Consider the following 16,061-nt stretch of genomic DNA (forward strand, 5'->3'; position numbering starts at 1 on the left):
GCAAGATGGAGGGACCGTTTTCCCCGAGCGTTTGGTCTCACCACCCACTCTTTATCATGAGGAGCAAGTTACCATCAGCCGGACTCGGTCCATATCTTCGCTGTCAAACATGCGGAATAAGACTCCCGAAGATCATCGTACTCTATTCCAACTTTCTCCCTCCATCCTGTCTTACATCAGCTCTTTCTGCTCACCCCAGGGTGTAGTTTGACCGGAAGGAAGGATAGTTGCAGCGAGAATGGGTCTTGTTAGCTAACCATGCAGATGGCAGCGACCTTCTCGAGGGGACACAGTTCACTCCCGTACTGTCGGTACTGAGCTAAGGTCTAAATCCTTTTTCTCCACAGAGTTTGAGCTTTAAGGAGACTGCGCAGGGTGGAAATCGGAAGTATTGTTGGTCGAAGATGTTTGAAGATGTTAACGGACACTCAGGCACTGAGCATGAAGGCCTCGTTTGTCTCTCAAGCAATCTCTCGATAACAGTGAGTTATCCGACCTGCAAGGTCAGGTCAGTCCGTCCGGCAGGCACGCATTCTTCAGGCTTCCAGAATCTAACCAGAAAGCCCCATTGAACCGTAAACTCTAAACACCACTGTTTATCCCGCTCGCTGTCTGAGACCTCCACGCTCAGGGTGGCAAGGCTCTCTACTCATACACTGTACTATTCCTGTCTGTGTCTCTCAACCATCCCAGGTCTCCGTGTCTGAACCAACAGACACTCATTCCGTGTAGTACTCGGGACGCCCGCGGCGGTTTTTGCTATTCAGCTCTTCCCGCCACACAACCTAAATGATGAGCAGCAACAGCGGAGTAGCACGAACATGTGTGACACCGACATGTACATCACAATGTTTAGATTTTCAAATCCAAAAGTCATGCCCCCCGTTGGCAGCTGCAGGCAACAGAGAAACCACAGTAGTTCTGCGTCTTTATGGCTTTCCACACACATGAAGCGGCCAAGCTCGGGTTCCTCAAGGCTGATTGCAGGAGCGTACAAGCAGCTCGGTGGATAGCTGCGGAGTGTTCATCACGCACGTACAAACTGCACGTCGTCATGTTGTGGAGCTTCGGATTGATGCATGTTCTGGAGTTCTAGCGTTTCTGAAATTCAAGTTAGTCAAGAAACTAGCTTTACTTATTTCACCGCCTACAATTTCCTAAGATTTGATTCGCTCAATTCTCGTCGGAGAATTTTCCTGGATATTTGTTTTTACCCATTGAAGTTCTTGGGCATTTTTCTTGCAGGAATTTTTTTTTTTTTCGTTTTCACAGAAGTCAAATCAAGATGGGAAGTTAATTGGGAGTTGACCAGGGAAGATAGCACAGCCAACAGGATCTTAGGGGGAAACGCCAAGCTGCGTGTAAGACTTGTTCCCCTCGTCATCAAATCAACACACGTTGCGCCGGCGGATGACGAACGGCTGCCATGTGGTTTTGGGATGGGACAACGCATCGCCCTCCACGATGCATATCTGCCTAATCCACTCACCAACCTTAGCTTTGTCACTCATTCACCTTTTTCTGTCTTCGAAACCGAAGAATTGGCACGGCTAGGGCATTCCGGGCTTGACCACGTTACTTTGCTGGTCATCATCACAGATGCATGGTGTTGTGAGCGACTGATTAATTGACTGACTGATGGAGTGCATCCTAGCGGGAGTGCCCAACATCCCTCATATCTCTCTCATAAGTCATCACTACCTCTTAACTACATAACCGCATTTTACACTGGGCACTTACTCCATATCCCGAGCCATCTGCAACCACGTGAAGGACTACTTGCTGGCTACAATAGTTTAGCTAGCTACACTAGTGTAGTTCAGCTGTCTCGGTGCATCCCCCACAGCCGATTTGCCCATTACCCTCCCCCTCAAGACCCGCCCGGAGAGGTATTCGCAATGTGCAGGCATGTGTGCAAGTGGCGATCTACCCTAGCTATACGCTCGCACACTTCACCGCTGTGGGCCAGCCCAACAAGCTTGGAAGCCTGTCCACAGCCCGGGAACCTTAGAAGGGACTGGGTTTCTCCAATCACCTGGTCCAGCCCTCCCGGGAGGGCGTGGGTGTGTCCTGCGGCTCGGGTACACGACGCCCATCTCTCCCCACCCCCCCCTCCCCCCTCCATCCTCATCTCCAAGCATATCCATGCGGCCATGCTGTGCCCATGCCATGCCATGCTGCCCCACGGCTTGGCCGTGGGCCACGTCGTCGGGACGGAGGGACAACTCATACTTCACGCCGGGTGTGGAGCGTCGATCCTTCATACCCGTGTGGGGAGGGGATACTACGTTCACTCCCTGTTCGACCAAGTACGACAGGTACTTAACTTGTGATGGTTGAGCCTCGACTCTCTTTGCCGGCCGGCCGGGTACCTGTCTGTATCTGTATCATGGCGTATGCTATGGGGTAAGGGGTGGGCGTCACCGCTTGCTTTGCTGTCGGTCATTCATGTTCATCTAGCCTGCTGGCATGAGGATGCCTGACTGAAGGGAAATTGATCCTCGCAGACAAGGTTCTGCGTCCCAATGGGCAGCCGTTGTTGTCGTTGTCGTCGTCGTCGTTGTTGTTGTTGCCATCCTCATCATCGGGTTGCAAACGGGATAGGGTGATGGAATAGGGCTCTCTGTCTGCCTTGTCACCGCAGCAAACGGTGATGGTTTGTCATACCTCCTCCTCACCCGGTCCTTGTCTCTGCCTCAGCACTGAGTGGCTAGACCCGATCCATGCATCTTGCCTCTTCCCTTCACCCCATCGAAACTCGTTCCCAGGCCAATCCGGATCCAAATGCTCCATTATCGCCGCCATGGCACTTGCTGGTGGCACGTCTGGATTGGTCTGACCGCACGGTATGGGCTTTCCGGAGACGTCTGCCGGCATTGGAACCCCCCTCTCACTGACATGGGGGGATATCATTGTCGTCGTCCAGTGGTATTGACACACACGCCCATGTCCTTCGTGATATCGCCATCCATGTCTTGGTTGTCAAGTGGGGTCGGGCTGTGGATGGACGAACCGAAAGGTCAGGTGTTATCCTGCGTAGGCTCGTGATGTTGTTGAAGAGAGGGATTAGAAAAAGTATAAATTGGGGTGTTGATGGCGAGGGGGAAGGCAGGTTCTTCTTTCTCCTTTTCTCTTTTCTTCAAGTTCTTAGAGGTCAAGAACAAGCACAAAGAGAACACAATATTGCCTTACTACCATTCTCCTTGGACACTGCTTGGTCACTTTTTTTTTTTTTCCCCAAGTGTTGTCACACTTCACCACGCAAACATCTCCCCTCGCTCTTAAAGAGTGTTACCTTTTACCCACAAACATTCAACCCTACCACTACCCACTGTCACACATAACCCTCCCATCAACCATGGACACCTACACAACCCCCTACTACCCAACCCCCCTCCCCATCCCTGCGGCCAAACCTTCCGCCTATGGGCCCCCCTACAACCCAGGCTACTACCCCTCGGGCGCAGACAGCACCTACTCCGTCTCCCCCCCCGAGGACATTGAAGTCTCCTCGTCCTCGGCGGGAGGACCCCCATCTTACTCCGTCGGCCCCTCAGCCGGCGGAAGCAGTCGGCTGGGCAGCGAGTGCTCCGAAATGGGGGGCTACTACGATGGGGTGAGCGGCGGAGCGCCGGGGAGCAGCGTGGGGTCGGCTAGCGGGGTCGATCTGAACGAGTATATGCAGGAGAGGTTTGCGGCGGCGTTTGAGCCGGCGCGGGTGGCGATGGATCAGTGTGTGTTGAGGCAGGCGCAGACGTAAGTTCCCCGAACTCTGTCGGGTGGTTGAAAATTTGGGGAGCGAAAAGACTGATGATATTGAAAACAAAATAGATCGGGCCACCTCAACGCCAAACAGCGCGAACTCCTCGAGTTGCAGGCTAAGGCGCAGGAGCGGCTGGCTCGCATGCGCACGCGCTTTGCTCAGGGGCTGGAGGACGCAAGGCAAGTGACGGAGGATTTGGAGTGGACGCATAAGAAGCTTGAGTAAGTCATTACCCGTGAGTTTGTGACCTGAACGGAAAGGAGACAAGAGGAGCTAACGGCGAATGCAGGTCCCTTGAGGCCAAAGCGGCCAAGAAGCACCCCAAGGCGTACGCTAAGGCACGGATGCGGTACCCGTCGCCTGATCCGGATCTGAACTAAACTCCGGCAGGCATTGCAACACTCAACCGATGTTTTCTTCATTTTCTTGTGTTATTTCTCACTTTTGGCGTCATTGGAGTTTGGGTTTGGATTTCGCTATTTTCGGTCTTTTACCCATACCCGTCTTTTTTGTTTGCTCATTTTCTATTGCGGGCTGGAGCGACGAGAAGCCAGATCTCGAAACACAAGGGGAATTTGAGATCATCTTCCCCAGAAAGAGTGGCAGCAGAAAAGGAGATGTGGAGCCTTGCGCAAGAGCAGACGTTAAGACAAGCTTAACAGCGACGGCGCGGCGCGGCGCGGCGCAAACGCAGCAGAGCCTCAGCCTTGGCCGCGTTCCTCCAGTCAGTGAGTGCACTTCCCGCACCTCCACCACCTTCTCACCCATTCTCCCGAACTTTACCCACACACCCAGTCATCTGGTGACGCCGGGCCTCCCATCTGCAGCCTTACGATGCTGTGCTGCTGCGGGTCGAATGGGTCACGACCCATCGTCCCACTTGGTTGGGCTCCCCGCCGGCAGTGCGGTTAGGGCGGCTGCCCGATCTCACCATTACCAGATGATCGGGTCAGGTCAGGATCAGGGAAGTTTGTATCGTGAGAGGTGTGAGGAGTAAGGTGTAAGCTGCGAGGGTCTGCACCCCTGCTGTCAGGTACGCAGCTCATCTGGCTGGCTGGCTCGCTGAAGATCTGGCGTTCGTGCCTGTCTGATGTCCGTCTCCCGTCTTCCCGCCCCCGGGGCGTGTGAACTCCCTTTCACACACACCCCGACCTGCAGCTTGTTTTCACGCCCTACTCTCGTCATCCCATTTGGCTCTCTCTCTCCTTTCCCGCTGCACCCTTCTGCAGCTAGGGAACGATAACCCGGCAGAGCAGCGGCAGCGTGGCCTGCTCTCCTGCGGCCGCGGCCGCGGGATCACCCGCAGGTACCGCTCGCTTTACGTTTGCATCCTCACCCTCATCCGCTCGTCTGACTGTCTCACCACACCAGGCACTACCAGTCCGGGATGATATGATTGGGCAGCGTTGGGCTTCCCCCCCCCCCTTTCTGACTGACTAATAAGCTATGTGGAGGGAACAACGTGGGAGACGGACGGGCTCTGCGTCATGCTGTGCTGTGCGAGACGTAGCTGCTTTGGTTCGGTAGGGTGGCGGGGAAGTGAGCTGGCCGAACGGCTGTCTGGCTAGTTGGCCGGGCTCGGGGAGAGACGACCCGACCCGACCCAGGGGACGGGAGTGAGAGTGAGAGCTGGAGGGCTGGCTGGATGTACCGGTACTTCCATCTGTGCCGTGTACACGCCCCCCTTCCCTACACCCTCTCTGGCCAACCCGGCCACACCCCTCCTGTTCCTGTCACCTGGTTCCTTCCACATGGCTGCGGTCATGCTGGTCAGTCGGTCGTGTCGGGTGGGCAAGCTCCGGTGTGGGGGGGTGAAAGATCTAGCGTCGGGTATCGAGATCGGGCATCTGGCATCATGTGGGGCGGTTCAGGCAGTTCGACTGGTTGAGAGGTGCGTTAGCTTTGTGGCTCAGGAGCGATGGGAGGTTGTTTTGCTCGGTTTGGTTTGCTTGGGTGGTCTTCTTGTCTTAGGTCTTGTATTGTCACTGGTTTTCCTAGTCTTAGGTGCTTTGTAATCTGAGTCTTGGTTTCAGTGTCTGGGCGGTGGCTATGACATCCTCAGGTCGTAGACAGCGATAGGGTACCTGTCTCTACTGTATCAGTGTCTTATGTCTGCCAGTAACTTGTAGGGCAGGGAGGTCGTAGTGCGTGGGCTGGCACGCGTAGACATCAAACAGGGGTAAATCTCGGGATCACTCTGCCGAAACGCAAGTAGTCAGCCTTGCCCCGAGTCCGTACGCTCATTAGTCGACAGTCAGCTTCCTCTGAAGCATAGAGCAGAGGCAGAAAGCCAGCCACAAGCACTAGGGTCTGGTCTAGAAGGGTCTGTCTCAGGTAGACCTGAGTTTAATCACATCATATGCGCCTTGTTGTGTGTCCTCATGGCTTTCTAGGGGACCTGAACTTTTTTGCCTCGATGCGGCATAGTATTATGGGTGTCACACTTGCGACGTATTGAAAGGTAATGACAATGCTTGACCAGAACGGCTTGCTGCTGTGTTCCTTCTCTCTTCCTTGAATCCATCCCTTATGTCCTTGAAAAGAAGTGCCAGAAGACTTGCCGTCAGAGAAATTACCCTTTCCTGTTCATTCACCAAAGCGATGCTCGACGCCGATGCCGATATTAGGGTTCCTTCGAGCCACTGGCCATAGTTTCAGCTATACTGACTGGTAACCCTCTGTCAACATAAACCCCTCGACCGTTAACGGAGCCACGACCCAACCGGCTCCAACCCCTTCCTCTTCTCCAACCTCTCCCACGGATTAGCATTACTGCTCGGATCGTAGTAATCGATATACCAATTCGGATTATGCTGTCCTCGTCGATGCTGAAGACGCTGTTGCTGATACCCCTGACCATGTTGCTGCTGCTGCCAAAGTTGTTGCCCATACTGCTGGGGATGGTACTGGTACTGCCCTTGTTGGTACGGGTAAGGCTGCCACTGTTGCTGATGACGCTGAGGTTGCCAGACCTGCTGCCGCTGCTGGTTCTCTCCAATCTTTGACGCAGTCGTCCCCTCGAGCTTTGCGCCGCCATCATCATCATTATCATCGTCGTCGTCGTCGCTATCGGCATAGCCTATCCTTCCCCCTCCCTCTTCCAACCCCCTAGCCTGAGCGCCCTGGTCTGTTACTGGGCCCTGTTTCTCTTCAGCTATCTGCGCTCCAGCAGCTTCACCCGGATTGAAACGGCGCTTTTTGCAGGGGGGTGTTGCTTCCTCACGGTCGATGTAGTGCGGGTTGCCGAAGGAGGAGAAGCCCATTGCGGCGGCGACAGCGGCGCTCTCGTCTTGGCCATGGGAAGCGTTGTTGGTTTCGTTGTCAGAGTCAAGAGTGAGCTCATCTGGGTTTTTAGTCGTCATTTCGTGAGATGTACAGTGGTGAGAGTGTGACGAACGCGAGATCGAGTCTGAGGCCTGAAGAAGGATCAAGCCGGGTGATGGAAAAAGTTTGCTGCGGAGTTGCGCCTTCGGGAAATTCTTCAAAGTCAGTCCTCGGCTTTTTTTTAAGACCACGAACTCAGCATGGGGACCGAGTCGCTGAGTGTGCTTGCTGAACGAAGCAGATGTTTGGATGAAAGTGAAGAAGTCGGTTGTTCTCAGCCTTGCGGGCCACTTGCTAGACAGACAGTGTTGCGCGGTTTCAGGGGCACTGTCCGATTAGTAGATAGAGACTGTGTGAAGGGGTGGGGGGAAGAACCTTGATGTTTAAAGTTTGTCAAGTTGCATGGTTCTGTTGGGTGCAACTGGTTAATATTTGAAACTAGGTTTTTAGAAGTCAACTAATATATTGTAAACTTGTGAGTATTGATGTTGGAGCCCACTCAACTCATCAGCAAGGTCGATGACATGAATCAAAATGGTTAACCCCAGGACCGAGGAATGCGCTTTGGCTCGGGGGGGGGGGAGCACATGTTTTGACACCGTGCCGCCGTCGCACCTATGTAATGCTGTTACCATACTTAGAGGGGTTCAGAAGCCCCTATTTTTCTTAAAAAACGTCATAGCGCGTAGTTATCTAGACGTAGCTCCTCACTCTTCACTACAGCTCTTCTGTTTGTTTATCACATCCATTGAGTTGCAAGATCCAACCCGTATTGTCTAATACTTGGAACCTTTAATGCCATCCCTAGACTAGACTGGACGAAACCAATTGCCAAAGATTTAGTTTTTATTTTTATTTTTATTTTTTGCCCTACAAGATGTCATCATCATCATCATCCATCCAAATCACCCTCCGCCTACCCTCCCGCTACACCAACCCCTCGTCCTCCTCATCCTTAGGAAAACCCAAGTTGATAAACCCCCCTCCCCTTTCATTTCTCCACCGCACATGGACAGTAACTCACTCAACCCTCTCCATGTGGCGCTCCTCCCGCAACGTGCGCATCACATACGGCGCCCTGTCTGCCAACCCCAACCAGCCAGAGCGCATGACCGACCTAGTCCAGCACGAACCCATCTTCAAAGGGGATGACAACGAAGAGGTACGCAAGCGCAAAGGAAGTGTCAAGCGCATCCGTGGCGTCGATACCGTCAGCCTCCGGGATGAAAACAACACCAGCACATTGTCGTGGGACTGGAGGGGTAGTGGCTGGTTGTTCTGGATAGGCAGTCACTGGGAGGTGCTGGGATGGGGGGAGAAAGTTGTCGAGGGGGAGGTGGTTGAGAGATGGGCTGTGACGTGGTTTGAGCAGACGTGGGTTACCGAGGAGGGGATTGATGTTTATTCCGATCGGAAGGAGGGCGGGAGTGAGGAAGTGGTTAGGGCGATTATGGAGGAGTTAAGGAGGGTTTGCAAAGGGCAGGGCAGGTTGGAGGGGATCGTAGGGAAGATGAGGAGCGTGGAGGTCAGGTTGCCATGGTTGGAATGAGATGGTCGTAACAGTATTATGAAAATAGTCCGTATCATTTATGGATAGAGAGGGTTCATCTATCAGCGGTGTGATTTGATCCATCATCGTCTCTGTGACGATTATCTCGGTCGGTTCGCCGTCTGTCTCGCTCTCGACTGCGAGAATGGTATCTCTCATGTCTCTTACCGTCCCGACTCTGATCCCGATGTCTAGGATCTTTGTGTCTGTATCGCCTCCTGTCCCGATCATCATCTGTGTGCCGTTCCTCGAACAAGTCTTCATCCCGTCTCGAGCAGTCTTTATTCCGGTCCCTGTGCCGTTTTCCATCCCCATCCCTATGCTCTCTCCTATCCCTACTGCGATCCCTCTTCTCTTCTCTGTCCTGACTATGATACCTATGCCGAGATCGATCCCGCTTATGCGACCTCTCTTTGCCATCCGGGCTTCGGCTACGACTCCCACCCCTCTTCCTTTCTCTATCCCTACGCTCCCGTCTCCTCTCTTCCCTCTTCAACTCCTCCAACTCCCTCTTCCTCTCCTCAGCCTCTCTCCTCCTCTCCTTCTCCAGTTCCCTAACTTGCTTCGCCCCCCACTTCATCATAGCCAGGGGATCGCTTAAGCTCATACTCGCTGCCTCCCTTTTTGCCTTGCGTGCAGGATCCTCCTTCCCCCAAATACCTTCTTCCTTATGGCTAATCCTGCTCGGCGGCACAGAAGACGAAAGATCCTTCTCAGCCGTCGCATACCACGGCCCGCCATCCGTCAGTCCCCGACCGTCTTTGCCTGCGGCGTTCACTAGGCGCATGCGATATGCCTCGTCTTCGGCGTCATACCTCTTCTTTTCGTCCGTTCGCTCGGCTTGAGCAGGCTCCGCAAACAGCGAGATATGCCCTCTGCTATCAACCAACGACATCGGTCCTGCCGCTGCCGCTGATAACGCCGCCGCCTCGGAGGCCTCGACCCGCTCCCGAGCCAAGCGCATCTCAAAATCGGTGTCGTCTTCCCCGCGACGCTTGCGTTTACGGTGGGGCTCGCGGTCGCTGCCGCTGGGATGGGATGTCGCATGGGGGGGTTCTGCCTTGGGGGCGTCGTCATTGTCGAGTGGGGGAGGGACCTCGCCGCGCAGGATGGCCATGCGCCGCTCTGCATCGACGACCTGCATGCGCTGCTCCTCAGCTTCTTCGCGAGCCCGGGCTGCGGCTTCGTCGCGGGCGACGCGAGCACGGGCGGCGGCGCTGTAGGGGTTCCATGATTTTTTGCCCAGGAGGTGTCTGGGGATGTTAGCTCAACTTCAACTTGGATCTTGTATGGTTGAGAGCAAATTATGGAAATAGGACGTACAAAGGCATTGTGGCAGCGTGGATCCTTAAGCTGAAGATTGATATCTTAAGGCCAGTTAAAAGATGAAGGCATTCGCAGCGAGTACCTTGATGGCGAGCGCAGTCCCAGCTTCAGCGCCAAGAGCAAAGCTGCTGTGGCGGGGCCCACCAACCGCGCTGGTGCCCCGCCTTGGAGCTCAGTTGGACGGGGGCTAAGTCACACTGTGTCCAGGGGCTGTGGCCATGCCAAGCCTCAATAAGTCGGTATCAGTACATAAAATTAGTTAAGTCTCCTCAGGATATAGAGCCTATTTTTTGTCGAAAAGTGGATCCTGCGCCCCGACACGCAGCCGAAACACAACCACAGTGCGCCTTTGGCTCCTACGTCCACCCAACATCAATCCAAGTGTCCATCACCATCAACCTCGAACAGCCACTCCATCTGCGGCTCTTCCGGCGACCTCACCTTGACTTTTATACACATCACCGTTTCCTTTTTCTGGTCCTGCTTGTCGGCATTGTCCGTGCCGCAAGTCCCTGTCCTCTTTGGCCTTTCCCATCCAACCTTCTAACCTGCCCCCCCTCAAAGAACTGAACCAGCACATCGCCCAAGTCACCGCTTCACAGAGCTCAACACCCAGAAGCATGGACCTACGCAGCAACCTCTTCAGCCGAACCCCGCGATCCGGCGGCAGCGGCTCTGGTCTTCCCAGCCGTCCCTCAGACCAGCGCCCAGCGCCCGGCCCAGGAGGCTACGCTCCCGCCCCGACGGGCTACGACGGATACGCCGGACGCACGCCCACGCCCCAACGTCCCCCTCAACCTCCGCCGAGCAGCGGTGGAGGATATGGTGGAGGATATGGGGGGAGCAGCAGCTACGGCGGCGATAGCTACGGCAGTCCAAGTGCTGGTGGTGGTTATGGCGGCGGTGGTGCCCCATATCGCAGTACCCCTGGCGGGTATCCTTCTCAGTCGGCGGTAGGAGGAGGGGGGCGACAGGTACGGCTTCGGCTGGCGAAGGTGGAGGATAAGACACTGCAGACGCAGTATATTTTCGGGAATATGTGAGTTTTTTTTTTTTGGACGTACGGTTTGTACGCCTCGGCTAACCTGGGAGATAGCTGCGCCGTGTCGCCGAACGACTTCCCCCCGAGCCGCGACGGAACTGATTTGTACGTTCGCCTGACGGGCAGCTTGCTCCAGGGCGACTATGTCGTGACCGCGCGTCCGACGCCCGGTTTCCCTGACGGCTGTATTAGTCTGTCGGATCCGCAGAGGACATGGTGTGGTGTAGGTATGATGGATGAGGTCGTCGGTGAGCTATACGACCCGTTTTCTCAGGGCACGGCCGTCTACATTGGTTCTATGGATGTTGAAGTCGGCTTCGCCTCGGCCCGCAAGATTGTTGATACGCCGTACGACCAGGATGAGCTGGCGAACCTGTTTGTCAAGAACTTCCAGAACCAGATCTTCGCCCCGGGTCAGCGTCTAATCCTCGACGTTCGCAATGTCCCTCTGTCTATCGTTGTCAAGACGATTACACTCATCGACCTGTCCATGAAGCAGACAAGCGAGCTTGCCACGCGTAGAGATCCAAGTGCCCGCGGTATTCTCACCAACCAGACTAGCATCGCCTTTTTCAAGGATGCTCGCTCGCCGATCAACCTCAAGGCGTCCAGCAAGCGGCCTGCCGCCAATGCCATCATCAGCCCGGATTTCAAGTTCGAGGACATGGGCATTGGTGGTCTGGACGCCGAGTTCTCGACCATCTTCCGTCGTGCTTTCGCGTCCCGTATATTCCCTCCTGGCCTAGTTCAGAAGCTTGGTATCATGCACGTCAAGGGCATGCTACTCTACGGTCCTCCCGGTACCGGCAAGACCCTGATTGCTCGCCAGATCGGCAAGATGCTCAACGCCCGCGAGCCCAAGATCGTTAACGGTCCCGAGATCCTGAACAAGTACGTCGGCCAGAGTGAAGAGAACGTCCGCAAGCTCTTTGCCGATGCCGAGAAGGAGTACAAGGAGAAGGGCGACGAGTCTGGTTTGCACATCATCATTTTCGACGAGTTAGATGCCGTTTGCAAGCAGCGCGGTTCCGGCGCCGGCGGTGGTACTGGTGTGGGTGACAGCATCGTCAACCAGCTCCTGTCCAAGCTGGACGGTGTCGACCAGCTGAACAACATCCTCCTCATCGGCATGACCAACCGCAAGGACATGATCGACGAGGCGCTTTTGCGTCCAGGCCGTCTCGAAGTCCAGATCGAGATCTCGCTCCCTGACGAGTTCGGCCGCGCCCAGATCCTCAAGATCCACACGGCCAAGATGAGGGAGAACGGCGTCATGGGCGATGATGTTGACATCCCCGAGCTGGCCGCGCTGACCAAGAACTTTTCTGGTGCCGAAATCAGCGGTCTGGTCAAGTCAGCCACGTCGTTCGCATTCAATCGTCACATCAAGGTCGGGACGATGGCCAGCATCAGCGACGACGTGCATAATATGAAGGTGTGCAGGCAGGATTTCCTGAATGCGCTGAACGAGGTCAAGCCCGCGTTTGGTGCCGACGATGCCGAGCTGGAGGACAACATCCCGTATGGCATCATGCACTTTTCGCCGACCATCTCGTCCATCCTTACCGACGCGATGCTCTACGTCGAGAACGTGCGTCGTCAGGAGAGGCTGCGCCATACCTCTGTCTTGCTGCACGGCCCTCCCGGTAGCGGCAAGACTGCACTCGCTGCTCATGTCGCCATGAAATCGGACTACCCCTTCATCAAGATCATCACACCCGCCTCCATCGTCGGCTTCCGTGACGAGGGCGGAAAGAAGGATTACCTCCACAAGATCTTTACTGATGCCTACAAGTCCCCATTGAGCATGCTCATTATTGGTACGCCTTTCCCCCTTCCCTCTCCCCTTTTCCTAATCAGTGCCCCACTATTAACCTTACTGTCTAGACAACATCGAACGTATAATAGAATGGAACCCCGTCGGCCCGCGCCTCTCCAACTCCATTTTGCAAGCCCTCGTCACCCTCCTGCAGACCCCGCCGCCCAAGGGCCACCGCCTCCTCATCCTCGCCACAACCTCTCAACCTTCCGTCATGGACCAGCTCGACATCACTCCCGCCTTCGACCGCCAGATCCGTGTCCCGCCTGTGCAGGACCTGCGTGAGCTCGCTGCCGTGCTGCGCGAACTATCCAAGTTTTCGTCTTCGAGTGGCGGGTCGGCGACACCGGACGAGATGATGGGCGATGGGGATAACGGTGGGGAGTTGACGGAGCAGGAGATTGAGGAAAGGGTGAATAGACTGAGGGAATGGACGGATTCGGAGAAGGTCGGGTTGGGGATCAAGACGATTCTGACGACGGCGGAGACTGCGAGGTTGAGCGCGCGCCCGGCGGAGTGGTTTGCGGAGCAGTTGGCGGGCCAGATTGCTAGGTTTGGGAGTTATAATTTGAAGGGGGGATATTGAAGTGAAGGCTAGGGTCTGAGAGCTGGGTTTTAAAGTGGTTTTTGGGTTATGGATGGGATGGATCGGATGAGGGTATATTAGGGTTGTTGCTAGAGATATACATAACATTACGGCAGCGAATGGCAGCTTGGTCTGCTGAGAACGGCGATTAAAAGACTTATCTATCTTATGATCATTGATCGTTTACGCTTTTGATGTTTACCGAGCCCAAAGTTCCCGGAATCAAGTGCGGCAACAATGTGTGTGCGTCTTAAGGAGCGCTTGTTGTCCATATCCCACTTCCCTATGTCAAGTGTGCTGTTATAGTGCATCTATCAACCAGGCCAGTAACAAAGCTGCAGCTTGGCTCGTGACGCAGTGGCAACAGCGCGGCGAACCTAGCGTCTCGTCCCCTGGTCAAGAAATTAGTCCTCTGGACTGCTCGAAGCGCCGCCTACGCTTTCTTTTCCTTCTCGTGGGTTCGAGTCCAGTTGTGGAAAGCGGATCTTTTTTCTTTCTCCCGGGGGGAGGGGGGAACTGGGATTTATGTTTTGTCCCATGTTGTTGTGTGCGGTTCTGGCGTAGAAGGTTGGGAGGTTAGGGCCAACAGTACGGAATTTTTGCTGGTATGCGACTATTGATGATGAAGTGCTGGGCTTACTGGTCTGCTGAGTGAGATGGAGTCCAACAAGAAGGCAGACAGAAAGGATGAGAGAGAGAGACAGAGTGATGGTTTCGAAGGGTGAGCTCGCCAGCCATGTCCTTGGTTTTTAATGAGTGATCGACTTCCAGGCTCTCCAACGTCGCATACATGCACATATCATAGGAAGTAAATGTCAACCTGTGCCTTGATTGAGCGGGATTGACATTACATACCCACTCGCGTTGATAGCATCGAGTTGGAATAATTTTAACAACTACTCATCATATTTTCCCGAGACATGAAGAAGAAGACCTCATATACAGCTCAGTACGCTACTATGCGCATGTGGAAGCCTCGAAATTTGTCCCTTCTTGTGTGCCTTGGCATCCCGCCCTCCAAATCCTGAACTCCCTCCCGTCGAAGGCGTGGAGAGAATCCATTAGCTTTCCTCCTGTCCATTCCAACCCTGTGCTGCAAAACTCTTACGTACCTAGGTAGTCTATCGGAACTCCGGAAAAGTTAATATGCATGGCACCGCGCAGCTCACAAACATAGATGGCCTCGAAAATGAGAGAGCGCTGTCGCCTCGAAAAAAGATGTTGCCAGCATAGAGTATTACAACTGATGTAGTGAAGCATATCCAGGTATGTAAGACGATATTACAAGGCATGTAGGTCTCAGACAAGAGACGTTGTGAATTTTTACACTTGCGAAAACTGGAGGATATGTTATTCGTGCGTTCTTCAATATAGACGCTGTGGCAGGGTAAGGAGGAAAGGGTTGGGGCTATATAGTTTGTTGCTATTGTTGCTATCCATATTTGGAATTTAGTTTTAGAGTCTAGATACAAGTGTCCATGTTTTCTCTGGGTTTAAATACATGATGTTTCTCTCCTTTGAAGACTGGCTTGTCTTGATCTACGAGGGGATACTTACCTAAGAAGTCAAAAAAGGAAAAAAAAAAAAAAAAACAAAAGGCCTAGTTGCAGTTTAAGCAGTGTACTTATGAGCTTACGAGCCAACTTCGTTTCTCTAAGCCGAATAGGTGCCAGCGTAGTTACTCGTCCACTCAAGTGCCTGTTCGCCACCCAACGAGTCCCAAACATGGCCTGACAGGAACTCATCCCACACAAGGCAAGCACAGCCAATAACTAGCCGGGTTACCTCAAGGTCTCGTCAAGGTCTCGTCAACTGAGACATTACGTCGTTTGGGAACACGAGACAACTCTCCTCAATTTTGCTCAAGCATGGTGCTACCTTAAGTCACCGATACAGAGCCAGGCACAACATATCGAACGTTATGTCATACATATATATTACTTAGATAGCTGAACACATCAAGAAATCCCCGTTCGTTGCCGTGGAAACCTCCCAAAACTGAAAGCAAGGTACGTAACAACGAAAGTAAATCTATCTAATAATCGAGAGATACCTATCCAGAGAGCTCTATCTAGTAGTGTATGTATCCAACCGATGCAAAACAGCGAAACATGCTCCCCCCATACATGACATGGTAAAGTGTTGAAGGTATCCTTTGAAGAGGAAAGAATCCCAACAAGATTGCTGAAATCATCATCCTTTCCACCCAAGTCGTCATCCCATCAATCCATCCATCATTCATACAGATCCACATTTCCATCCTCGACATCATCTCATCTTAGAGCGGTGAAATCGAGCATGGGAGTTACATGCCTTTCCTGCCGGACCATAACTAAGGAACATAGGAAGAAGGAAACAAAACTTTCCTTTTTGTCTAACAGCCAAGAAAACAACACAAGGGCCTGGGTATACTTTACCCTAGGGATCATCAACAAGAAGGGGGATTTCAAAAAAGAAAAAAAACAAAAAAGGGGTATGAGAAGAAGCATAACCAAAAAAAATAATTGTCAAGTCCAACCGCCAAGCAAACATAGCACACACACCCTATGGATGTATAACCAAGGCAGCACACCAGTAAAGGTGAAAGGAGATAAAGAAATCTCCAACGGAGATCGAAAGCACCAGCCGTCGGATCGGGTGGAGTCAGGGGCT

General features: G+C 53.5%; 5 protein-coding genes across 5 annotated transcripts; 3 read left to right on the forward strand and 2 right to left on the reverse strand.

Moving 5' to 3' along the window:
• Positions 1 to 3,358: 3,358 nt before the first annotated feature.
• On the forward strand, positions 3,359 to 4,143 carry CTHT_0006620 (uncharacterized protein; the record flags this gene model as incomplete). The annotated part of the gene is made up of 3 exons (XM_006691131.1): positions 3,359 to 3,756; positions 3,832 to 3,984; positions 4,053 to 4,143. The coding sequence occupies 3 exons, from the start codon at positions 3,359 to 3,361 to the stop codon at positions 4,141 to 4,143; spliced, it is 642 nt and encodes a 213-aa protein (XP_006691194.1).
• A 2,322-nt stretch (positions 4,144 to 6,465) lies between these two features.
• Positions 6,466 to 7,125, reverse strand: CTHT_0006630 (uncharacterized protein; the record flags this gene model as incomplete). Its single annotated transcript, XM_006691132.1, has 1 exon — positions 6,466 to 7,125. One exon carries the CDS (start codon positions 7,123 to 7,125, stop codon positions 6,466 to 6,468), a length of 660 nt encoding a protein of 219 aa, XP_006691195.1.
• Positions 7,126 to 7,964: 839 nt separating this feature from the next.
• Positions 7,965 to 8,636, forward strand: CTHT_0006640 (uncharacterized protein; the record flags this gene model as incomplete). Its single annotated transcript, XM_006691133.1, has 1 exon — positions 7,965 to 8,636. The coding sequence occupies one exon, from the start codon at positions 7,965 to 7,967 to the stop codon at positions 8,634 to 8,636; it is 672 nt and encodes a 223-aa protein (XP_006691196.1).
• A 55-nt stretch (positions 8,637 to 8,691) lies between these two features.
• Positions 8,692 to 9,967, reverse strand: CTHT_0006650 (uncharacterized protein; the record flags this gene model as incomplete). Its single annotated transcript, XM_006691134.1, has 2 exons — positions 8,692 to 9,889; positions 9,960 to 9,967. 2 exons carry the CDS (start codon positions 9,965 to 9,967, stop codon positions 8,692 to 8,694), a joined length of 1,206 nt encoding a protein of 401 aa, XP_006691197.1.
• Positions 9,968 to 10,582: 615 nt separating this feature from the next.
• CTHT_0006660 (vesicular-fusion protein sec18-like protein) lies at positions 10,583 to 13,409 on the forward strand (the record flags this gene model as incomplete). The annotated part of the gene is made up of 3 exons (XM_006691135.1): positions 10,583 to 11,001; positions 11,059 to 12,824; positions 12,892 to 13,409. The coding sequence occupies 3 exons, from the start codon at positions 10,583 to 10,585 to the stop codon at positions 13,407 to 13,409; spliced, it is 2,703 nt and encodes a 900-aa protein (XP_006691198.1).
• Positions 13,410 to 16,061: the final 2,652 nt, after the last annotated feature.

This window comes from Thermochaetoides thermophila, assembly GCF_000221225.1.
Source record: "Thermochaetoides thermophila DSM 1495 unplaced genomic scaffold scf7180000011806, whole genome shotgun sequence".
In the NCBI taxonomy this organism is placed as follows: Eukaryota; Fungi; Ascomycota; class Sordariomycetes; order Sordariales; family Chaetomiaceae; genus Thermochaetoides; species Thermochaetoides thermophila.